This window comes from Genypterus blacodes, unplaced genomic scaffold, assembly GCF_046128005.1.
Source record: "Genypterus blacodes isolate CSIRO-AG114 ecotype Tasmania unplaced genomic scaffold, CSIRO-AGI_Gbla_v1 ptg000082l_1, whole genome shotgun sequence".
Lineage (NCBI taxonomy): Eukaryota > Metazoa > Chordata > Actinopteri > Ophidiiformes > Ophidiidae > Genypterus > Genypterus blacodes.
The window spans coordinates 106,479-132,423 of NW_027466887.1; the positions used below are offsets into that span (position 1 = coordinate 106,479).

A 25,945-nucleotide genomic window follows, 5' to 3' on the forward strand; every position below is an offset into this window, starting at 1 on the left:
ACCTGCAACTCCACTCTGACTCTAAATATCTGAGACTTTCTGTGAACCTGAACCTTCGGATCAAAGCAGTTTAAGTTATACAAATGTAAAGTATGTGGTGAATCAGAGCCACAGTCTACAAACCAGAAAGCACAAAACAACGACCGACAGCAGGGATGCTTTTTAAATATTAGCCATGATGCCAAAAATAAATGGACGCTTTTGTTCACAACAACAAAAAGGCTCCATGATGCAGAACCACAGAGAAAAGGGACTGGATCTCATATAAACCTCCAGCCAAACAGACTCCAGGGATTTTACAACATTTTTTCAGGTAACTTGCATCTGAACGAGGTCACTGTCATTGTTTTGGGGTTTTTCTTGCAGCATTCTGGAGATATTGGGTGTTCACTTACCAGGTCCATATGCATTTGAATGCACACTTAGGGATCCTGTGCTGAACAAAAGCCGCACAACATGAAGTTATACAATCATATTACCATGAAGTAGCTGAAAATGTTGCAGATACTGTGAACATACAGGACACAGGGACAGAATGCTTCAACAGACACAACACAATGTCAGAGACCCAGTTCAGATGGAAATGACCTGAAACTATCCATCAAATGATAAATACATTTGGTGGAAAATAATAAATACAGATCAAACTACAGCATCTATAGTTTGTACTCTGGCGTTGGCACCTTGCAAAACAAAACAAAGACTTGGTCCCATCTAGTCTAAGTACTTTGGTTCTTTTGTGCAACCTAAGACAGCGTTTCTTCGGATGATTCATTTTATGACCTCTATACGTGCATTTAAACTTAACCTTCAGAGCTGCACCCCCAATCCCACCCCACCCTGGTCTGTCTGGAGCCAAAGCTCATCCCATCCTGCAACGCTTACAACAAAACAAGAGCTTTCCTGACACAAAGCTCCCCTTCTTTCCAGAGCAATCACAGGCTTCTGTCCCATCACTCCCAGACCAGGACAATGCACTTCCTAAATGGTGAAAGGAAATCCTACCTAGATTGGAGTTGAATGAGGTGGCGGTGCGGACCAGGGGGAGGCAGAGAGGGTCGACTCACTTAAATGGGGGTAAAGATTCTGGTCGCTGGGTGTAGTCTTGCATGGGCCATCACTCATCTAAAAAGGATTGCGAGGCCGCTCTTGTCTCTGCACTCTATCTGTCCATTCATCCAAGAAAACCCGTGTCCCCTCTGCTGGCTGCCCCCTGCGTCACCCTGAGCAGACAAGTCAGAGCCCCACACAAGAGGAAAAAAGCCCACCTGTCTGCGCCCGGGACACGTTTACCGTCACAGAGGCCTCTTCCTCTTCATCGCTTCTATGTCTTCATCAGTGCGGCCTTTGAAGAAGCGTTCACGGCTGTCCACCAGATGCCTCCGTGCACACGTGCGAGTTAAAGAAACAGTAAAGAAATCAATCTGAGTAAATCCATTCATCTGTGTGAGGCATTGGAGTGTGTGAGTCGTTTTTAGGTCATTATTTAATCAAACGACTAAATCATCAAACTTCAGATGGTTTAGTTCTTGAGCCTTGGACAGAATATATCATACAGGATTGTCAAATACAACCAATTCCATACAGAAGTACCTACATAATGGCATGACGTAAATGTGATTAACCTGGGGGACAAAGTACTCCAAATGTACTAAACACAAACAACAGCATACTTTAACTTACATCGATATGTAAAACGCCTTACTCTGAAAAATAAAACTTTTGATACATTTTCTTAACAAAATAAATTAAATATTCATGACTCCAATTGATTACAAAGGATGACAGCTTGGATAAGAAGGGAACTCTGACTGGGGAACATGCAACTGACTGACTGACTGAGTGAGTGAGGGAGGGAGCGGTAGGAACCTACGAGAAGTCAATTTGATTTAGAACGACGACTAATTACTCGCTTCCTCTCCTTGCAGTCGCAGGAAAGGGTTTCGTACCTTTGAATAAAGCTGAACAGACTTAATTGTGTCACTATGAACAGAGGAAGGACAGTCAGGGAGGCCATGTACAGGATAGTGGTCAGCATTAAACGCATGTGCATTCCAAACTTTTAAACAAACAAAAAGGGACGACCTGAGTAGAAGCTGAATCTTCTCCAGCCCTTTTTTTTTTTGCAAATCTTGAGTACCGCTTTCATCATCATCATCATCATCATCAAGACGCGCCAAGCTCTGGTTCAAACTCTGCCGCTCTCCCCACAGCAGGTGAAGAGTATCAGACAATTAGGTAAATGTAAGAAACCCTCCAGCTCGGCTCGTGTAGCTGCAATGAAACCCACACAACGCTGCAGAATCCCTCGTTGTCGTTTCATCATACTAAGTGCACGACGGGGATACATGGATTCTTAGTGGTGTGAGAGTTTGACACGTAAAGATAAAGCACCGAGTATCAAAGTTTGGATGAGATCACACAAGTTTTGTACGACTGGCCACTGTTTTTGTTTTGTTTTCATACATCTCGCACACACACACACACACACTTCCACACCACGTCCAGCTAAAGGAAGAGTTTGAGCAGAGGTCAGAATAATGGCGGGTGAATATCACTCAAGAGCTGCAGTTCAGTTCGGTTCAGCCGGCAGCTCAGCGTCCGTGTCAGACGCTGGAGCAGTCGATGGTGGAGGTTTGGCACGGAGGCTAACACTGAAAATGAATGTGTTGATGCTGATGCACTTTCCCGTCCACATGCGAGTGTGTGTGCGTGTGGATGTCCGTGTAGATTTTGGGGTAGATCTTGGTGGGCAGCGTGGGCAGCGTGGGCCCACCCCCCTGGCTGAGGAGGAGCTGCTGCTGCGCCAGGTAGTCCTCATAGTTCATGGAGCCGGTGCAGTCTTTGTCCGGGCTGGACGAGCTGGAGGAGGTCGTCGCCGCCGCCGCCGCCGGTGTCGTCGCTGCGCAGACCCTGTCCCGCTCTCGGTACGGCAGCCGGTGGGAGGCGTGGCCGGCCGGGGCGCTGGGAGGGGGGCAGTGCTTTTTGCTCTGGCAGAACCACAGCAGCACCGTGCCAAAGATGAAGACGATTCCAGCGGGGATGCCAATGATCACAGGCCAGGGGAGCGAGCTGGAGGCCGGAGCAAATATGGGTGTGATGGGAGGCTTAGAGTCTGCAGAGGGGGAGGAAGAGGAAGATCAAAACAAACGCCACCAACTACTGCAGCATGAAACATACAAATAAGAGAAAGATGACGAACGAAAACACCTTCTGTACCTGCTGATTAGATTGGTTTTTAATTTCTTTAATGGGGAATAAAACATGATAACAGAGTGTGTGTGTGATGTGCTGTGCTGTGCTGTTAGCAGACGTTCCTGTGGTCTCACCTGGCAGCACGGTGAGGAAGGCGCTCCTGAAGCTGTACCCCATGGTGTTGGCGCCCAAGCACACGTACATGCCAGCGTCCTCTTCCTTGGCGCGGGTGATGAGCAGCTTGTTGAGGTAGGAGCCGTCGGGCCTCGACCACACCTCGCCCGTGGGCAGCACCACGAAGCGGTGGTCGCCCACCTCGATGGTGGAGTTGTAGCGGCTTTCCTCGTGCGACTCCACGCGCTTGAGCCACTGGATCACCGGCTTCACGTCGCTCCTCACTTTGCACTGGAAGGACGTGGTGCCGCCGTAGTCCACGGTGGTGTTGATGGGATGGGTGCCGGTCAGGACGGGCTTGCAGTTTGTCCTCTCTGTAGGGACGCACAAAGGGACACGGGGGTCAGGACGCACACAGACGGGGTTTGTCACGGCAGATGGAAGAGGCCTTGGTTGTCTTTGCCATTATTAGCCTCAGACTTAGAAGTTATAATTGAGGGAGAAGGAGGAATACCACATGTAACACAAGAAGTATGTGTGATTAGTTTCCTCTCTCTCTCTCTCTCTCTTTGCTCCTGGTTGTACAGCACACATTTCTCATGGGGAGGAGGAGAAGGAGGAGGAGGGGGGCTGCAGATCTGGCAGACAGCTGGGCTTTAATCAGCTCCAGATTGGGTGGAGGGTCTCTAGGTTGAACAGGCCCCCTCCCTCCCTCCCTCTCTCTCTCCCCCTTGTGCAAACACCAGGGCACAAGCTCTCACTCTCATTCCTGCTTCCTCAATGTGCTTTTCATATACGTGATTACACCGGCACATTCATCAATGCAGCAGGGATATGAATTCAACCCGGTGATCACAATCAGAAGTCGGGGGGGGGGGGGGGGGGGGTAGATCAGAGAGGAGATATTTGAGAGGTTACAGTTCCTCCTCAGGCCTCCATTACACTGATTACACTCACACTACGTATGTCCATGCTCACTACTTTAATCTCATGCTACAATAACCAAAATGTCACCATTGCCAGTCCAAACAGAAGTTAAGCATTTAATGGAAGATGATTTACTGAACCTCATCACTTAATCACTTCATAATACTTGCAGATGTAAACCTTTAAAGCACGTACGTATGACTTCCACTTTATACGTGGCGTTGATCTCCCCCGCACGGTTAGAGACCCGGCACGTGTATCTGCCGCTGTGCCCGGGCATCAGGTTCTTCAGGCTCAGAGTCCACTTCTTCTGCCGGCCCTCGCCCACCTCCTGCTCTGTGAGCGGCCGGTCGTCCTTCAGCCACAAAATGTCCGGGCGAGGGTTTCCGCTGGCCGTGCACTTGAGCCGCACCGAGCTGCCCTCGGGACGGGCGATCACCCTCTTCCTCATCTTAGCTGGCTGGGTGAAGCGGGGACGCACTGGAGGCAACACGGAGGCAAAACGTTAAAGGGGAAGGAGGAACTCAATGCAGTTAACATGGCAGTAGATTCTGTTTTGCTTACGTACCTAGTTTCTCTGACAAAACATCCGTCCCCAACTCAGACTCCAGTCTATCAGCGACTCCTGGTTCAGGCTTATCAGCCCCCGAGTCATCTGTCCACACACAGGGACAACAGGTCAGCATTTAAGGACTCAAACACACATTAAGATAAAAGACAACTTGCAGCTTTACAGAATTCCAGCTGGAGTCAAAGTGATGAGAGCTGCTGCACTTCATCAGCAGGCAGCCAAGGTCTTAGAAAGTCTTTCAATGACAGCGATGATAGAGACGATATGAGGTCATCTGATTATCTGGGCTGATAAACAGAGACACTTTTTCATTTTCCATTTTGTTCCACAGATTGCCGCCAGTTTCTACACTGTAATCTGCCGCTCCATTCCTGTATATTCACTGTCTCACACACACACACACACACACACACACACACACACACACACACACAAACACAGAGTGACCCCAGCAGAGAGGTCTAGGCTTTATCTGAGTAAATCTAACATTTATAGATACGGCCCTCTGAGCCTGAGGTGCGTGCTAAGGTCACACACACGCACACACACTGCAGCATTTGGAAGTAACACGATCGCTTTTCATGAGCTCTGCTCCAGGAGACAGCTGTGGAGTTTATGTCATTGGCTGACATCATGCAGCGGAGCTAAGACCGGGGCTTAGAGAGAATATAGTGGGAAACCCAATAGATGGTTTGTGACACCTGTCGATTATTGATGAATTTATGAAGTGTATCAGGTTTCTGGCTGATATGTGGAGGCTAAGTGACAGAAAGCAGGTAATGACTCCAGTTCAGGGTGTTAAAGAGTTTATGTTGAGCCGCTGAGGAGTCACAATATTCCCAAAAACATTGCGACCATAAGTGAGTGAGATGTTGCGACCTTGTCAAAGCCCAGGTGAGCGTCGTCCGAGCAGCAGAGCAACAGGAGCAACACACCGACAGCTTCTGTACTTTCTGCGTCTCATTTATGATTCCAGCCTCGCCGCAGCCTGGAGCTGAATTCATCTGGCACACTTGATTCCCTCTCCGGCTGTGATTGGTCCAGGTAGAGAGGACCAGATGTGACTTCTAACCCCACCCCAAGTCCAAGTCTCCCCAAAACCCTCAATCGCTCTCATGGGTTCTTTCGGGTACAAGCCCTCCTTTGTTTGTCCCCTGCAGCAGCGGGCCCAGCCATGATGTCATGGCTATTTGAAGAGGTTTAACTGGCCAACTATAATAACCCATTCCTTTAAAAAACAGCCTCCACTGAAAGAAATATTTCTCTGTTGCTCACTTGGGCTCTCCACATTCCTCCCGGTTCCTGAACCTCCCAATCCAAACAGAACGCGGTCCCACACTGCCGGGGTTTTCTTTTGGACTTTTTTCCCCCTCATTCTATTTCCTCTCTTACTTTTTGGGCGATTCCAGGGAACAATGGTGCCCTTTATGCATCTGCCCTGGTGCTGCTATCCCCCCAGCCGCTATTGTCTGCAAACAATGTTGGCTCACTACACCGCAGACAGGGAGAGGCAGGGCATCTCACGGCTGACATATGACTGCTATTTGTGGAACCAATAATCCATAGATGAGGAGCGAGTATAGGAGAGGAAAGGTGGACGTGTAGGAACGCTTACAGATCTCCTGTCGACAAACCGCAATCTGTACATGAGTGAAGCCTAAATGAATGGATCATTATGCAAACGGAAATACGATTACAGTAAACGCCCGCCGTGATACGCTCGTGTTGTTGGAAAGTGGGACCTTCCACTGCACAGCCGCCGCCGCCGCCGCTGCCGACTTGAATCCACTCATTGTGAGCGCTCTGACTCGCTTCATTCACAAATCCAGCCACAGGAAACAGGTTACTACACTGGCCTGATGTGCCAGCGGAATCACAGGAAAAAGCCCTGATGATTTGGGGTCACAATGAGCTCCAGATGTGTCTTAGGGACATTGTAACGTCCAAGGGGAAAGTTATGCACACACAGTGGCCTTGCATCACACTGAGCAGACTGCAAACAGTTACCACATGTAATCACTCACACTCTCTCACACCCGCCGCCGTTTATCCAACAGTTGGCCTGACAACATCGCCCGGAGAGGAGATGTATGATATGTCTGTGCGGTGAAGCGCCGGCGTATCCGTGCAGACATTAGAGCCGCTGCCAGCCGCGTAACCGCCCTGTAATGTGTATCTGTGCAGACATAAGCATTAAAATCCTGTCAATGCTAATATGACAATCCTGTGTTAATGCTAATGTGCCGCCTCCTGCAGCCCGAGCAGCTGAGCACTGATAGGAGGTGCATGTATCAGTCAATACGTGTGTGTGTGTGTGTGGGGTGGGAAGGGTGGGGGTGCTGGGAGGTGATGGGCCCAGTTGTCAGGAGACCACCCCAAACAGGCCCAAACAGCCAGCTGGAGGGATTGAGGAGGCGCCATGTTGCACTGACTGACCAGATTCTTCAGATAGCTCAGGGGGAGGACAGGCTGTCTGCTGGCAGATGGGGAGAGGGATATCTCTCCAGACCCCCCTCCTTCTCACACACACACACACACACACACACACACACACACACACACACACACACACACACTCCTTACATCACCTTGCAAAAACCTCACTCTCTCACTTTCTATCTCACTCCATTTTTCCTGTTTCTGTCTCAGCCTCTTCATCCTCCTTGGCGTCCCTGCCGGGGTTTTCATGTCTCCTCTCCTCTCCTCTCCTCTCCTCTCCTCTCCTCTCCTCTCCTCTCCTCTCCTGTCCTGTCCTGTCCTGTCCTCTCCTCTCCTCTCCTCTCCTCTCCACTCCTCAGCTCTCCTCTCTCTCCTCATGTCGCTTTGCCATGTATAAAATATGGAGGTCTTCCACGTTGGGGCTGAAGTTGTAACCACGCCAGGTTTTCACTGATCCGGCTCCCCTGACCGCCTCGGTAACTAAATGCAGTTACTTCTGTTTCTCTTTCACTCTGCGAGCCAGTAAAAATAATACACAGATATAGATGCTGTATGCAGAGCGACGACGCGCCCCCCCCCACCCCCTTTCTCTCTCTTTCTCTCTTTGAAGCAACAAAGCAGCAAAATGAGCAACACAATAAACAAAACTGGCTGACAATTAGCTCATCTAGCGTTGATGGAAAGTGTTACTCATGATAATTGCACACATTGTTTGGCCGTATTAAGCACGGCTGCAGCCCTGTAAGTATTTCGAAAACGAGGCCCCCTTTAATTTCGGCGGTGAAAATGGCTCTGTGAATGCAACGCGCCCCTAATGGAACAATTACCTATAAAAACAAACCTGGCGTGATGGCTGCCAGGGCCTGTGCTGGATGATGGACCAAAAAAGAAGAAAATGCAGGAGGGGGAGGGGAGGGAGAGAGAGAGAGAGAGAGAGAGAGAGAGAGAGAGAGAGAGAGAGAGAGAGAGAGAGAGAGAGAGAGAGAGAGAGAGAGAGAGAGAGGGCGGGGTGGGGGGGTCCTCGTGGTCTTATAAAACCCAAACGAGCGTGTGTGTTATGTGTGTTGTTGCTATGTCACACACGCACACGCCACCGTTACATGGAAGGAAACAAAGCGAGCCGGAGATCAGGTTGAAGGTTGCAGGGTTCTCGGGCCAAACGGTCTCTAGGTAACTTCATCACACACGAGCTGATACAAATCTGCTGTAAATGGCCGAGCAGGAGAGAGAGAGAGAGAGAGAGTGAGGGGTGTATAGCGTTTGCAAACCCCCCGCCAGCGTCACTCACACACACTCACACACACTGCAGCAGAAGCCAAGGCAGACAAATGATCTGTCACATAAACGCACCACGGGGAGAAAGTTGTTATCTATCAGCCTGATTAATTGACTGTGTGTGTGTGTGTGTGTGTGTGTGTGCGTGTGTGTGTGTGAAATAAGTCAGTATTATCTCCAAACTGAAAGATTCTTGGTTCATAACGCTGTAATGATAATGAAGTGCAGCTCTATTGGGTCGCCGTCTGGTCTGATGACATCGTCCTGTTGCATCATCCACCTCCTGTTGGCGCTGGTGACTCCACATATACAAGACGAGTGTGGTTTGATTGGGTTCGTCTATTCTTGTGACCTACATTTAACGAGTTTAAACGCAGAAATCAACGTTCCTTCAGGTTCGCAACGTTCTTTCACGACTGCAAATGCTTCGGTCTTTCTGTCTGTCAGAAACACACACACACGCCCACAACTAACTCACAAAAGGCAGGACTGCAGAGTGAACCTTGACATTAAAGCCGTCTGGGTGCCTTTCATTTGGGCAAACTCAGCAGACACCCTCCCTTTGATCTGATTGGCGTCACATTGTGTTAAGACTCCAAAACAAGTCTATTCCTCCACTTATGAGCATATGGAGCTTCTGCACTAATGATCCGTTTGCTGTTTACCACATCTGCCTGATTCGGGGCAATTTTTTTTCTAAACTCCCGGGCTGTCATAAGACCGGGCTGCTGCCGGCCGCCGCTCCTCCGTCCGGCCCCTGGCCTCCCTTCGCCTCGCAGAGACTCTGGCCCTAATTAGGCATGTTAGTGTAATTAGACTAAACACAGCCTTCACGCTCCACTCCGCTCATTCATCACGCTCTGCTCCAGTGCAGAGGAAAAAATGTAGTACACACACACACACGGACAAAGCCGGAGTAACAAACTCAAGCGCCGCGTTGGAGCGACTCCACTTAAATCCTTTACGTCCCATTGAAGAGCTCTGTCAGAGTTTCAGGGACAAACCGCCGATTTTACACCGAATGTGTTTCTGATTGGCGAGCCGCAGACCTCCTGCTTCTGCTGCACTCGCCCAAGGTAAGAGGAAGAACTTCAGATCCCAGCGACTCACAGGGGATGAAGTAGTATGAAACAATATCCCGTGTCCATGTTGATTTTGGGCAGGAAGAGGTGGGAGGGCTGCAACACATCCCATAGATGAGAGGATCAACCACTAACCTTCCAGAAATCCACTTATTTGAGACCTTGACCCTTCATGAGGGGCTCCGTCTTTAACATCTGATATGTGGTAAGATGTTTGACTGCGGGGAAGTGTTGAGGGAAAAAAAGGTCTGACTTGAAAACATGTCCGCTGCGGAAGACGATGTGGTCTCTGCTCATGGTTAGCAGACACGTGACTTCACCCTTTATAGACGCTCAATCCAACAAACTGTAGCTTTTTAACAAGAGGGACACATTTTATAACCCGCAATGATGTCATCGCAAAGACCTGCAGAGTAACAGGTTAGACTCACTTTCTAATTATACACACTGATGTCACAAGCGCACACGCACACACACACACACACACACACACACACACACACACACACACACACACACACACACACACACATAACCTCCATCTGCTCCTACCGATGACGATGAGGGTGTAGTTGACGTTAACGCTCCCAAAGCCGTTGGTGGCCTTGCAGATGTAGGTGCCCGTGTCGTCGGCCTCCACCTCCTTGATCTTCAGGCCCATGCGGAGGATTCGGAAGCGGATCCAGCCGCTGTGGATGTTGCGTCCGTCTTTGGTCCACATGATGAGGGGCGGCGGGTCTCCGTCCACGGGGCAGGGCAGCTTGATGGCACTGCCGAGCCGAGCCGTCTGTCTGTGAGCCACTTTCTCAGCCACCCGAGGAGGTCCTGAGGCAGACACACACACACACAGACACACGCACTGATGCTGAAATCTGTACAACCTTGAAGGCATAATGACTTAATATGGTTTTTGGGAAAACAGATCATGTGGTTGATTCTGCAGACCATAATAACTTTAAACATTGGTTTCTGAGGTTCACACAAACACACAACAGATTCATATTTAACCATGTTCAAGGCAAATATTTTTAGAAACATGATTTGGTGATTTATGTTTGTTTGAAACACAATGTCCCAAAATAGCAACAGGACATTTGGTTATAAGCACAAATGAGTTAAATGCATAAAGTGACCAGAGCAAGCGTTGTTCTGAGTTTTGGGTTTACCTGCGGGAACCCGAGTTTAAAGGGAGACAAACCTCTGCGTCTGACTTTCCCCTGACTCAGAGCAGCTTGGCTCTGGGCAGATGGAATGAGATAAAAGGCAATTTGTCATCTTTTTGTCTGATTACCCCCAAAAATGTAGAAACCAGATTGCAGTAATTGGACGAGCTCTGTTGTCCGTTGAGCACAGAGAGGGTAAGATGTTCTGGCTCTGGTTCTGCCGTAGCGTGCGGGAGATCAAAGCGACGGTGGGGGACGAGGGGAGGGAGGAGGGTGGGGGGAGTATGGGGAGGGGGGCGTGCCACAGCGAGACGGACAGCGGCGCGCTCTCTCCCTGCTCTCTCTGCTCTTAATTGGCTCAGGTCTGCTCCCTCAGATCTGGTGAAGTGGAGCGGGCCGAAACGCCCTGTGATGGTGTTAGGAGGCCTGAAGCACCAGCAGCACCGGCCCTGAACTAACCCCCCGAAAAAAGCTAAACAAAACCCTGAATTACTGAGCAGACTGTGCACCAAAGAGAAACAGGAGAGGAGGAGGAGGAAGAGGAGGAGGGGGGGGGAAGGTGCAACCAAAGCCTAAAGCTCCAGCAGGCCTCAGAAGCACACAGAGCTCAGTCTGTGCCTCGGAACAAATGGTCAGTCTGGCAGCAGTAAAAACAATGAGGAGGGTAAATATACATGGCCTCTCCCAACACACACATGCACACACACACACTCCATTGGTGCATTTTACACATATGGTAAACAAGCGGCGTAGCTACATGGATGAGGCCTGGATGGGGGGAGGTGTGTGTGTGTGTGTGTGTGTGTGTGTGTGTGAGTGTGTATGGGGTGGGCGCCCAGGTAACCCGACTCCCATCTGGTGTTTTGATTCATCACATTGCCAACAGATGTATCTACGAATGCAGGTACAGGATGTGAGCCGCCGGCCGGGCACGCATGCCGCTGACACGCTCTGTGACTCGCCCAGCAAACACACACACACGCACACACGCACGCCGTCACGCCAATCGCCCACATCCTGAAAAGGAAACACAGCGAAAGACAGACAGAAACAAAGAGGAATCGTGGGTAGACTAAGCGAAAAGCCTCGATCTCCTTTATTTTCTCTCTCTCTCTCTTTCTCCCAAACACACACACACGTGCACGCATACCAGCGGCGCTCCGAGTTTCCCTTCCTCTCTGGATGATGGCCTTTCCCGGTCCACAGCGTGCACAGGAAATTGGAAGTGTCATTGTTTATGTCTGTGGAGAAAATATGACCGCAGTCTTTCTGGCTGTTGTCAGCTGGACTCATATCTCAGCGCTCTGCTACCAGGAAAGCAGCAGAAACACAGGCGCTCACTGTTCAGGACCACAAACGGGTCACGGCTCGGCTCGGGGGGCTACACTGGAGCGGGCCGCTCGTAAAAAAAAAGAAAAAAGAGCAAACCCGGGGAAACATAAATACGTTTCAGCCAGAACGCAGGAACAAATACGGCTCAGTTATCTGCTGTGATTTAAGGTCCGGAGGGTCGTAAAACACCGGCTCTGTTTGTGTTAGAGCGTCACGGAGGGGAGGGTGAGGTGGGGCGGACATGTGACACACAAACAAGGACTGATTCATGTTGTAACAAAACACATTCACTCAGGTATTACTAAAGTCCAACATGCTTCTTTAGACAGTCAGAGGTCCATCTCAAGGCCTTTCTCCTTCTTTGTAAGTAGCTCAGGTCTCCACCGTGTTGCTCTGAGATCTCTGTGCTCTTCACACACACACACACACACACACACACGTACTCCCCGGCTCCATTATTCTGTTGGAGGATCCGTCTTTGCTTTGGCCAGCTGGAGGTTCTTCCTATTAAGGTTTTTCTTCTTTCTTTTTATTTATTTATTTGTGTTGGCCGCTGCGGCGCTCGCATGTCGTCGCTGCCAGGAAACGTTGAGGCTGAATCAGGTTCGGTCCACCGATCCGTCTCCTCATCGGGACATTTTCATTTTGCGGCCTGATCATTAATTACTTCTTCTTCTTCTTTCTATTTGTTTTTTTTCCATCTGTGTCTCTCTTTGCTGTTTTTCCTGCTCCTTATATAAATAACTGAACTTGAACTTCTTCCTTCAGGACCCCAGGCCGGCTCCTGAGCTCGGGGGGCCTTCATAATTTGGAATGTGCTACAAATGATCTCCTCCCTCCATCGCCGCCGCCGCTCTTAAAAGCTTTTTGAAGTTTCTTTTGAAAAACAAGGCATGAAGAGGTGCTGAAATCAAGGCCGGCGTCTCAATGACTTAATAAGCGTTTGTGCCGTCTGCGTCTGCGTGACCACCTTCCTTCTTTCAAAAGCAACACACTCCTCCGCCTTCTCAAGGACAACTTCTCTTAACCTTGGAAAACAACACAGAGGCCCAGTGTGGAACATTTCATTGGGAGAAGAGGGGACTTCACTGCTTTATCTGCTTGATTGTAACACACAGTTCAAGATGTCTGATTCCCAAAATGTAATCACATCACATTAAAGGGAAGAATCTGCTGTTGCTGTTCTTCTCTCAGCTCCTGGAACTGAACAGAGCTTCACTGTCCTATAAAGGCTTTGATTGGCTGAAAGATGGGAATCGGACAAACCTGGTGAGTATCTCAGAATGTTTGTGCGAATTGTTAGAATTGTTATCGGCATTGTAAAGGGGGGGCATGGGCTTTCCCCGCACTGCAGGGTCGCGACGCGTCCTTATTTTAGCCCAGCTTCATGTGTGAATGGAATCTTTCATAATGCAGGAAGAAGAGGAGGAGGAGGAGGAGGAGGAGGAGGAGGAGGGGGAGGAGGAGGTGGCCTGGCGACTCACAGAATTAGCTCTGTTTTTCTAAGCTCAATTTGGTGATGGATTATTTTAAGAGAAAGGGATTCGATAAGGGACATTCTTGTGATTCAGACTAAATATAGACATGTGACACATTCTGGGCGAGTTAATGAACTGTTGATCTGACCTGCAGACGGAAATCTACGTAGAAAGAAATGACCCAACGCCAAAGAAAGAGAAAGAAGAATCCACCTAAACTCCTAAACAGCTCTACAGACTGCCTGACCTGAGAGATGTTCAGATGTGCCGGCACCTCTTTCTCATTTATTCTCTCTTTTACTAAACACCTGTGGGTTTGTAACGATGTGTGCTCACATTTTTTCTTCCATACAAAAACTGCCTTGATCTTTCTAGTCATTGCAAACATGTCAATAAAGAGCCGGCTCATCTGCTGACAGGCGCTCCAATAGAGAACACCTGGAACTCTACCAACCGCAATGAGAACGACTCGATAAGGCACGCAACACTGCCTGCCCCATACAGGACACGGCTACTCAAACAACGCTGTAAACATCCACTCATAAAAAGGATTTGGCCCTTAATCATCAGCCAGATGCAAGATTTTCTTACGCATCAACAGGCTTCTTGCACACTGCCAATCTGTAATGATTCACGACGGAGATAAACACCCATCGCACCGAATTTGCCTCCGCGTACATAAAGGATGACGGGGAGACGGAACGGATGAAAGTTGGAGAATTTCTCCTTTCGGCTGGGCGGCTCTGTGTTCGCTCAGCAGACCATACAAGAGCAGACAGACCAGCCCGACTCGCTACACAAACACGCCGGCAGCAGCGTGAGGGGAGGAAGGAACTACAGTTTAATGGACCCTGTGCTTCCAGGGACACATTCTATCATACGTCTATTTAAACCTCAGGGGCACTTGTGGAATACAAATCAACAGAGAAAGGGGGGGGGGGGGAAGGACGCTGCGGCCTCGTATGGAGATAGAACGCAGTGAAAGGAGCAGGAGAGAGGGAGGGCCGGGGGGGAATGACATGAAAAAAGGGGGGGAAAAGGGAAACATGAAAGCTAGAAACCAAATCCAGGCCCTGTGATTCCACTGGAGACTGGAGGGGTGGGTGAGGGGGAGGGGGGGAGGAAGGTGAGGCAGACACGGCGGGCTGGGGGAGTGTGTGAAAGGCCAGAACTTCTGTTAGGAGACTGGTGTTGGCTATAGATTTCACAAGGAAGAGATAGAAATCGCCAAGATAGTGAGAGAGAGAGAGAGAGAGACACCTTGGCAATTCAAGAAAGGAGGGCGGGTGAGGCAGTGGCGGCGGTGGCGGCGGCAGGGGTTTTGGATGATAGGTGGCCAGAGGGCGTCCTGACCGCAGCAAGGCAGCGGAGGGTAAAGAACGCCGTCTTTTCTTACTCCACCCCAGACGTCTTTGCCCGGCGACTTCACCCAGCGTGGTAATCAATACCTGTTATTTTCCCCTCTCGGCTTTCCAATCAATAGATAAGCCCGGGGTTAGGACCGGCCCGCAGACAATGGCTCTTTCTTCGGCACCATCTGATGTGGGGCTGAATAGCGACCGCTTCAGTGGTGGGAATGGTTCGGGGGAGACGCTATTGGGTGACATGAGGGACCGTGGAGACTAGAGAAAGAGCGGTGGGGTGGGGGTGGGGGTGTGATGGGGAGGAGAGGGGGGGGCCGCAATCAAAAGAGAAGGGCCAGAGAGAATGAGATGCTCCGGTCGATCCGTGTGATTAAAGTGCGGCGGGAGAAGGCGGCTGCGGCTGCAATGTTTTTGGTAAAAGGTCAGTGAATCTGCCTGTGCTGTACTTCCCCCTAATGGCTCCAGAACAACAGCCTCCTGCCGACCGCATCAAACGAACAGGAAAGAAGCGGAGAGAGAAATTACTCCAGCGTCATAAAGCTTCTGGCAACATCTCCATCACGCGGCCAAAAACCCTTAACAGGCCCTACTGGGGAGCCTTTGAACTCTAAGCTGCTATATTTCATTAAACTCCACTGCCTTCTCCCGGCCCCAGCTGCCTCTGTGGGGGGAGAAGGGAGTGTGTGTGTGTGAGTGTGTGTGTGTGTGTAAGCGAATGAAACACACAGATCCAGGCTGCGGCTATGATATCCAGTTAGAAGTAAACGTTACAGGGAGCAGATTGAGCTGTGTTTCAGTGTGATTGCACCCTGATGTGATGCAGTTTCATGATTGATGATATTCATTGCATAATTCATTGATCGCTCTCTGTGTAAGCATGAGAAACTGTTAACCTCGGCTAATGAGCCCTGGATGAGGCGTGAATACAGTCGAGTAGAAACGCTGCTTAGTTTGGACTTTAATGTAAAATATAAAGACGTTAAACATACATAAACACATAAACAAACTATATTTATGTCTTCTTACTGAATGCTGTAAACACGTAGCAGTTATATTACACTTATTCCATTCTTTTAGTACTAGAAGGAGTTGTATAAGTACATTTCTTGCCCTTGTGGAACATCAAGTATTGATTGTTAATACGTATAATAAGTTCAATAAGGATAATAAGGATCTATAACATTATTAAGCTTCTAATTCAAAGTCAAAACTGCATCACCATCAACATCCCTGTACGATGAGACTTTTTGGATTCTACCCTCTGAGCCGTTTCCTGGCATCGTCTCCCTGCAGACTGTGGGCGTGTCACTCTTTGCTCTCAGCCAATCACAGAGCGCGCAGGGTGAGTGGCACTCTAGCGGCTTTATCTCACTCCATTAGGCTAAGGCCCGGTGCACACACAGGGGCTGAGTGTGTGCCGAGGGCCACTTATCAGGGACGGGGCAACCGGCTGGGAAGGGCAGGGCAGGGCAGGGAGAGAGGAGGAGGAAGGTCGGGCAAGGACCAGGGAGCGAGCGGGGGAGAGGGAGAGAGAGAGAGAGAGAGAGAAGAGGGAGGGAGAGAAAGAAGGGGTCGATGGAGGGAAAGGAAAGCCGAGGGGTTAGAGAATGAGCGTCTGGTTTAGAGAGAGCAGAGGCTAAGATGGTACAGAGGCCTTGTTTAACACACAGCTCATAAGAAGCGGAGGGACGGGGGAGCGAGGGGAGGGGGGGGATTAGGTGGGCCCAGGCGGCAGGAACCAGGAATCCCAACAATCTCACACCCCACTCCCTGGCCTGGACTCAGCCTCAGCCACATGACACAGTCAAACACACTCACTCTCTCTCTCTGTGTGCAGGGTGTGTGTGTGTGTGTGCATGTGCGTGTGTGTGGAGAGTAGAGTTGGGGCACAAACAAGCACCTGTTTACTACTGTCTGTCACATGCGGTTGGAGGAGGGCTTGACCCCCTCGGCACAGATGAGACATTGTGGTAACGCTCACACACACACACACACACACACACACACACACACACACAGACACACACGTGGCTGCTGTGTGTATATTGTCTCTTTGGAAAGTTGGACCCATGTGGAAACTCATAATCTGCACGTTTGCTCTCTAGTCCACCTGCCTGAGACACAAAAGGCTGTTAAAGATTAAACTCTTTACTTTAGATTAGCTTTTAACCACACACACACACTCCTTCCTTCCTGCAGCCGCCTGCTCTGCCTCCCCTGTGTGTTTTTGTTGTTTCCTGGGCCTCCATCAGTCAACAAAGCCGTGCATCCTGCCACGCCCTGCACGCCCTGCACGCCTCCTCCGTCCCCGTGTCTCTCCCGCATTCCACGGCACGGGAAAGCAACAATCCAACCTCTAATCGGCCGATTGCGTGTTGTTGACACAGCGGGGAGTCTGTGGCTGTGGAGGTGTGGAATGAGATACAGATGTTCTTATTAAGTAGAGTCACCGTTCCCTGATGTTCCACTGACTGACACGGAGGCACAGACGCCATAAACAAGGCCGTTTGGAGACAGACATGCTGTCACCGGCAGACCAGCGTGTGTTGTGGTCGCACGCACACACACACACAGAGTCACATCTGCGCGGCGGCGATGATGATGATGATGATGATGGCCGAGCCTCTTTTCTCCAGGAACCCAACACCAGAGGACCGGCTCGTCTCCATGACACTGGGAAGCGCTTTACACCAGCGCCTTTGTCAACAAGGCCTTTTTTCAGGAGCGAGCCAATGACAGAATGTGATGTAGCAGGAGTGTTTGGGCAGAATGGAGCGATTCAGACAGGAGGGAGGGAGGGAGGGAGGGAGTGAGCAGCCGAGGAGAAGGGTGGGTGAGGGAAAAGAGAAGGGAGGGTGAGACAGAGGCGAGACAGAGCGGTGAGAGAGGGGCGGGCAGGGCGGGCGGAGGGGGGCGAGACAGACGGAGGGGGTGGAGGAGCTGGCAAAGCTCTCACTGACAGCAATAGGGCCTCTTGACAATCCGGGAATATTGTCTGAAATCAATCTGTCAGCGTGGAGCTGTTGAGCCTGTCATTACGACGTGGTACTCGCCCTTTCACACTGACAATTTGTTCAGTGCTTAGCCAGTTCACCTTACGGCTCAGTCGCACAAAGGTCACTGCCCCTCCGTCCACCAGACCAGCCCCGCCCCCCCCCCCCCCTCGTCTGCCTGTCTCTCTCCCCGTCTCCCCCATTAAGCTGCTGTCTGCGGCGTGGCGTTGTCAAAGGTATAGCATTTATATCAATAAAGGGTTGACATTCCAATAACAACTTGAACACCGGGGGGTGGGTTAGAGAAAATACACAAAAGACAAAAGCTTCATTTTAAAAGTTCAAATCAATTCTGGAAGTAGTAGAAAGTTTGGCTTTAAAATGTCAGTATTGATACTTTCAATCCTTCCATACTTCCCTCCTGTGTCTGTAGTGTTTAAGGTGATGAGTCTTTGATGAGATGAGACTTTTATGGGTTGTTTGTCTTTGTTTTTCCAAAATGCCTTGGAAAAAAAAGAGTTAGAATAAGAGAATAAAAGTCAGTTCAGCTGAATCTAATGCAGAATAACAATGAATGAATGGAGCAGTGTCCCTATGTGCCAGACTGGGGCCGGCTCCAAGGCCCAAACTCACATCCCTCTGCATCAGGAAATCAAATCAGTTTCACTGCATGGTGCAGAATTCCAGTCTGGAATACCGGTAGCTGTGCTGTAAAATATGACTCTTATACTCAGAAATGATTTTTCCTCCCCTGTCCTGTTCCACTCTGCAGCTCGGAGCAGGGGCAGATTTTTCCGTTCATTATAGATGCAGCGGGTCCCCTTCACCAAAAATTCCGGGCCTCCTCGTCTCCTCGCCTCCGCTCCAGCGCTGAGCGAGCCCAGAGTTGAAAATAAGTACACACAAATTCCCTCCTGACAGGCTACACTTGCATGAAAACTGCTATTTTGACACACAGAGACGAGGAATCACCCAAACGCCGCTCTGAATAGGGACAATGCACAAAGAATTTCAGAGCTCGGTCAAAAGAATTCCCTGTTGAAAAACAAAGTGGAAGTGAAAAAGCCAGAAAGCCATGTGGGGTCTCATTGAAGCTCATCGGAGGTGAACTGAAAGAAGGGGGCAAAGGGGAGGATGGAAACTGGAAGGAGGGTCCGGGGGTGTGTGTGTGTGCGTGTGTGTGTGTGTGTGTGTGTGTGTGTGTGTGTGTGTGTGTGTGTGTGTGTGTGTGTGTGTGTGTGTGTGTGTCGGAGGCAGCGGAGGCCTCATTCAGAGCTCGTTATCCCGGCCGTCCCATGGCTCGGCTTTCTTCAGGTCCAGCCAGCCATCGCTGTTGCCACCATAACTTTCAATCAACCTTTTAACTGCAGAACAAAACACACGGAGGGGGAGGCAGTACATGGGGACGCTGTGTGTGTGTGTGTGTTCTCGCTGCTAAGACACAAACACACACAGCTACCCAAAGGCATAAACAGCATGAAACAATGAAACTGTTGATGGCACAGGAGAGAGAGAGAGACAGACAGGGCGACGACAGAGACATGCTGAGAAGAAACTAGAGAAGAATCTTCAAATTAAATGCAACAGGTACCGAGACACCTGATTTAGTGTTCAGATAAGTAAAGACACAACGACAGCACGGAGTCAAGCAGTCAAGCAGGTCGCTGCAAGTACGGCAAACATGAGCATAAAGATGAGGCAGATAATATTTCTGCTATTTACAAATCAGCCTCTTCTTCACTAAACAACACGAGGAAAACTCCCAAAACCTGTCGGGACCTGCTCAGTCCAAACAACAGACCGCCACTGTGTAAATAAAGGAACGCAACGGAGAGACAACACAAGGTTATGAAGATGCCACAAGGAGGTAGGGACAGGAGAAGAAGCAGAAGGAGTAGGAGGAGGAGGAGGAGGAGGAGGAGGAGGAGAGCAGCAGCGCCACAGTAACAACAGGGGCTCTGGTTTCTGCTCCCCTCACCCACAGCTGCACTCAGACCCCCCGAGTCTGAACCGTAAATCTGCACGTTAGAATCTACAGGAAAACGAGGCCGGCTTCTCCCATGGAGGGGGGAAGAGGAAGAGCTGCTGGAATCTCATCATTTCACTGAGAGAGAAAAAAGAGTGAGCGAGTGAACAGCTGTGGAGCACAAAACGGGTGAGAAAGTGTGTGTATGTGTGTATGGGGGGTGGGGGGTCGCTGAGGAGGAGGAGGAGGAAGAATAAGAGAGCACGAACAACGACGGAGGCTTGGAAACAGGGGTTGCGCAAGACAAACACTTCCCACTGTGGAGCTTGAAATGTTATTGTAAGGTCACTTGTAAGGGTCCAAGCGAGGCGGGACCCCCGGCCCCCCCTCCCGGCCCCCCCCACCTTCCACCGGCACGCTTCCAGCAGCTCTCTGGCCGAGTGTGTAACACAGCAGCCCTGACTGCTTCTCCTGCATGTGATCCGCCATGGACGCTTCACTCCACAGACTGAGAAGCTATTTGTTATCGCCGCTCAGCGACCCCCACATCAAACGCTCCGCTGATCCAAACCCGTTGGGTGCGTGTGGCGCAACGTGTGGATCTCAACCCAGGGGCGCACATAAAGACGATTATCCTTTGCATGGTGATTCAGAAAGGTTAACGGGAACAAATGGAATTCTATTCAACTGAGCCCAAACCCATTCAAGCAGCAGGAAGAGAGGAAGAGAGAGAGGGAGGGAGTGTGTGTGTGTGTGTGTGTGTGTGTGTGTGTGTGGTCTGAAAACCACCTCAGCCAGAGCCAACTGCCCCAAACTAACTAATGAGCATTGTAGACAGACCTTCATATTATTCCGCAGGATTTCCCCTCCAGAAACAAGAATCCTCCTCTGTGCGTCGGAGCGTTTACATGCAGCTGAAAGAGACGAACACTGACCGGGGGACAAATACCTTGAAATTCCACATGAATGCTAATTGAAGTGGCCATTAGTGTGTGAATGAGCCGAGTGTTGCTCACGGGGATTATATGACCCCGCTAAAGCAAACACACACTGACCTCCACTACCACTACTTATCACATCCTCCACCTCCTTCCTTTCTCTCCCCAGCCAGGGGAGTCTGACACATTCCTCCCACTCGGCACAGAGGGGAGGAGGGGGGGGGGGGTCAGCCGCTTGCGCTGATAGATGGGGAACACGGATTGTTGTGGAAGTGGTAACATAATTTCCTTGAAGGAGCCAGAGGGATCGAAGCGAGGGGGAATATTATTTCCACCTGGTGTGGAGAAGTGGGATGAAGAGGGAATTGTTGGTTAGGGTACACACACACACACAGACACACACACACACACAGAGTTGTATTCAGGCGTACTAAGGCAGCGTTCCTGCACTCGTAACTTCTTCTCACGCACCTCTAAACGGCAGCGCCTCTGTAAAGCGACTCCCTCAGCTGCTGCCGCCCGCTCCGGGTCTGCAGGGATGAGGAGTGTTTAAAATTAATTACTGCCGCCCTGTCCAACCTGGGGGACCCGCCGCCCGTAATAATCCACCCCATTGTTCCCCGCAAATGGAGCCAGAGAGCTGCGAGAGGCCGGGGCGGGAGTAAAGGTCAGCTCATGCCTTGCTTTAACGACGGCACATTAACTTAACTCACTTCCTGCGACTTTACACTAGTAATAAATGGGAGGAAATGCGGAGAGACGCGGGGTAGAGAGACAGGAGGGGGGGGCAGGGGAGGACGTGTGTCAGGGGACAGCACGCAGCTCCACAGAGGACGGATGTGATGTGATGAGGACGACGGGGACGTTTGCTTCACTGGATTCTGTGTTCTGATGTATTTGACAGAAGGATGAAGCAAGCGGATTTCAGTTTTGAAGCAGAAACGCAGCCTAAAAGCGAGACGTGAACAAGGATAATAAAAGCAACGGTGCCTTTTCTCCTGCTCGGCCCGTGAGTCAGAGCGCTCCTGCTTCACCTTCTTATTATTCAGCACCCATTTAAATAAATAAGAGGACTTTGGGGCATTTGGTTACTGGGAAACGAGCCTCATTATGTGTAAAGGAAATGGAAAACGCTCTGGAATCCAAATGGCCTTGTGATTTTTAAAAGCCCTTGGCAGACAATTTATCTTCTCCTACCTTCTTGTTACCAAGCCACGGAGTTACTCTGCTTTAAAGATGTATATTTGCCCAAAAAATGGTTTCAAAGCAGCTTGCGTGTTTCTAAATTCCACCAGATGGCTTCAGAGGTAAAGGAAAGCAAACATGTGCCCCCCCCACACACACACACACACAACTTCAATCAACCAGAGTCACATTCAAGCGTTTGAGGAAAAAAGACACTTCACTATTTGATGCGGTGTTCGCCTGTTTGTAATGAGAGAGAGCAACAAAACAGCTCTGTTCAGTGTGTGTGTGTGTCGCTCGCCCGCCCAACCCGCCCGCCCGCCCGCCCGCCTGCCTGCCTCCCTCTGTGTATGTGTGTGTGTCTGCTGCATTGTTAGTGAGCCCCTGGTACATAACAGAGACACCTGGCGCCTGGTTCTTTCTCCCAGGATGCACTTCTGCAGGGGTTCCATGTGTCCAGCCCCGGTGCATTCCTCAGTCAGTGGAGCCCAGTGGTCCCCTGGCCTGTCACCACATTAGAGACTCTGCTGGGACACATCACTGAGCACCTCCTCCAGCTGCTGGGGGGCCGGCGGACCACCAGGGGGGGCGGAGGAGGGGAGGGAGGGGAGGCTGGGACAGAGGAAGTGTGTTCAGGAATAATACTTTCTAAGCCAATTGCAGCGTAGAGAAGGAAGCCCCCAGAAGTGTGTGTGTGTGTGTGTGTGTGTGTGTGTGTGTGTGTGTGTGTGTGTGTGTGTGACATGATCCCAGGGGTTGTGGGGTCTGATGTAATCTTGTGAGTGACAGCCACAGGCTTCACCTCACACATGTTTAGATAGCGGCAGTAAACCAACACGTCCACTGTGTTCTTACACCGCCAGCCAAAGGGTGTTTGTCTTCTATAATTCAATTTGCATTTGTCAAAGATGTCATCATGCATTGTTAACTTTTATTGGGACAGTTTTACGGCACTGCAGGCCTTCGCTTTCGCCGTAAAAGCGCAGGTTTCTGCTCGGAACTACCGGCTGTATTTCACAGACGCAGACTTCACCGTATCGCCGGATTCATCTGGAAGAACTCTGGGATATTTACACTCCACAGATTGTGGAGTATCATCGAAAAACCCTCGCAGACGCAGCGTCAGCCATCGACACATCGTACCAATTGATTTGTCTGCGCATCTGCAACCACTTTCAGAGAGGAATTATGAAGAACAGGACACAACGTCTCGCTTTTGTGGGAGATTAAATCAGCAACACAGACAGAGCATCCATCCAGTCAGTCAGTCAGTCAGTCAGCCAGTCAGTCAGGCAGCTACTCCACCGTCAGCTTCCCCTTTGGATTTGTCCTTCTCTGACATCTGCTAATCTGTAAACATACAAAATTGCCTGTCTAATCTTATTTAGCCTTCACGTCTTGTTTACTTTTGGTTTCTCCGCGCCGTGAAGGCTCTGCTGCCACGCTGTGAATAAGGCTTTGTCTGCAGGCCCGCAGATCTAATCTCCCCCTCTACGCCGCCGCCAACCCCCCCCCCCACCCCCATGCCCCTCTACCTCCAAGCCCTGATAGCCACATGCAGGTATTGTACTTATCAGACGCCTCTTGAATTCACTTCCACGCTGAGTGAGAGAATAAAGACGCAGCTCCAGATCCCTGAGCTTGTTTTGCCAGTCAGAGGTCTTCCAGGGGGAAAAGTGTCTGGCAGTCAGATTCCTTTCATTAAAGCTCAGATGTATGTGTGCGCTTGGCCTCCCGTCTTTCACTGGTGGCGCTGTATTGCATCAGACGAGGTTCGGTAGCGCTGATGGTGGATGAAATCACACAAATTGCCTCGACAGTTATTCACGACCTGTTGACAAGCTCACTGCAAGCTGTCTGTGTAAAGCAAAGTATTGGTATTGGCACCACTGAACAAACAGCGCAGTGAATTGTGGTCAAACGGAGGTCCCCCCCCCCTACTTTCCGCTCACACACACACGCGCGCACACACACAGGGTGATGTGACAGAGTCCCTGGGCCAACCCTGGGAGAGCTGGACTTACACTGACTTGTGTTCTTTCACTCTGGGAAGCTGATGGATGTTTGTTTGGCTAAGCTATAGTGAGAGAGCGGACACACACACACACACACACACACACACACACACACACACACACACAGAGCCATAAGTGCTGGCTGTGCCCTCTCCCGTTCCCCTGCCCCGTGTTGACTTTGGGCCGTGTTTAGAGGGTCTTTAGTTTTTGGTTTTTCCGTGGGTGTGAGGACGTCAGAGCCCGCTGAGATGTTCCTCAAGCCAACCAGCGAACCAGTGAACCTCATTTATCCCAAGTTATGAATGTGTGAGGATCTAATGAGACCCCAGACTACAAGAAGAACGGAGACATAGAGATCATTCTGTTCTTACCTCTGGCGCAGTTTGTCAGCAGAAAAGCCTGGAAGATGAACATCAGGAGCTTCAAGGCTCCCATGGTAACCACAGACAAGTTCATGCTCCCCAAATCTGAGAGGCACAAACATCAACACGCTATAAATACACACTGCAAAAACTAGAATCCATTGGGAGCCGATATAAGAATTTAGAAATACTTGGAACACAAAAGGTCACAACAAATCTGAAGTGTTTAGCCTCAGTTTTAGGACTAGACTGAGTCCTTTTGGGATGTAAATTCAAATATTTCTACCTTTGTAATAAGCTAGCAGTATGAGAAAGTGTGTCAAGAGTTTTGGAGTGGAAATTAAGTCGAGAAAATTCGTATAAATCGTTTTTTTTTGTGAAGCTACTGTTCGTTTTGTGCGTATTTATGTTTATTACATGGAGGGAAACGTTCCTGTTGTTGTTTACACGCAGGGCGAAAGTAAATAAAGACATAAATCACAGCTGTAAAAGGCAGAAAGTTGGGTGTAAGTGTGTGTATGTGAGTCGTTACCTGAGTGTTGTGTATGAATGGAGTAAGCCTCGGATCAGCCGCTGTGAGCTAAAGTCCGCGGAGAGTCCATGAATCAACCGTGACAGCGACGGCTCACCGACCCGGACTGACCGCACCGCGCTCGGCTCTCACTCATGGAAAAACAGCGGGAAGGTCCAGACGCTACTTTCACGTAAATCGCAACAACAGAAAAAGTCCCGTGTAGTGACGTTGAAGCGCGGTGAAGGAGACCCAGTGTGTGTGTAAGTGTGTGTGTGTAAGTGTGTGCAGTCCGCTTAGTCCACAAGTGACTTTTCCAGAGCGGCACAGCGGAGCCTTGTTGTCCGGCCCAGATCTGCAGCTCCGGGCCAATCACACGGTGCACAGGCCGGACACGGTTAACTCTTTCTCTGACACACACACACACACGCACACACGCACACACACACACACGCACATACATATATACACGTACACACACACACATACATACACACACACACACACTCACACACCATGGGGGTCTTGCGCCTTCAGCGTCGCATCACCTTCTCAAAAAGGCGTATCCGGTGTGATTCTTCAATTTTTTTGTCAAACTGCGTCGACGATGTTTTAATACTTAATTTTTATTCACTTATTTTTGTAGAATCTCTGTCCTGTTTGACTTCATAATATTTTCCTGCTCGTTTTTTGTAAAGTATCCTTGGAAAAACACATTTAAATTAAATTGCTTATCATTTCATACGCAAGGTCTATATTTCAGTGTGAGGATGATAAAAATGTTTCATAAAACTGTTAAATTATTCATAAACTGGATTTAAGAGGTACTTACTTGGTGCTTTTCATACCTCTAGTTTCTCACTCCATTAAATTACCTGGCGGCTGTGGTTTCTAAATACTTACATTGTTTCATTCTCACATCCCAAAGTAAGAAGTGTGACATGTGTGTGAAATTCAATGCACATAAGCGTTTAAAGGAAATTCTAATCTCACACTTATTTGCAATACTTTTATACGATTTCTACGTTTTGTAGC

The 25,945-nt window shown here is 49.8% G+C and overlaps 1 protein-coding gene across 1 annotated transcript; it reads right to left on the reverse strand.

Moving 5' to 3' along the window:
- Window positions 1–1,544: 1,544 nt before the first annotated feature.
- LOC143007119 (fibroblast growth factor receptor-like 1) lies at window positions 1,545–25,361 on the reverse strand. Its single transcript, XM_076158533.1, has 7 exons — window positions 24,932–25,361; window positions 24,409–24,504; window positions 10,156–10,428; window positions 4,805–4,891; window positions 4,432–4,716; window positions 3,330–3,683; window positions 1,545–3,115 (listed from the first exon to the last, which is right to left on the reverse strand). Exons 2-7 carry the CDS (start codon window positions 24,491–24,493, stop codon window positions 2,649–2,651), a joined length of 1,551 nt encoding a protein of 516 aa, XP_076014648.1. The 5' UTR covers window positions 24,494–24,504; window positions 24,932–25,361; the 3' UTR covers window positions 1,545–2,648.
- Window positions 25,362–25,945: the final 584 nt, after the last annotated feature.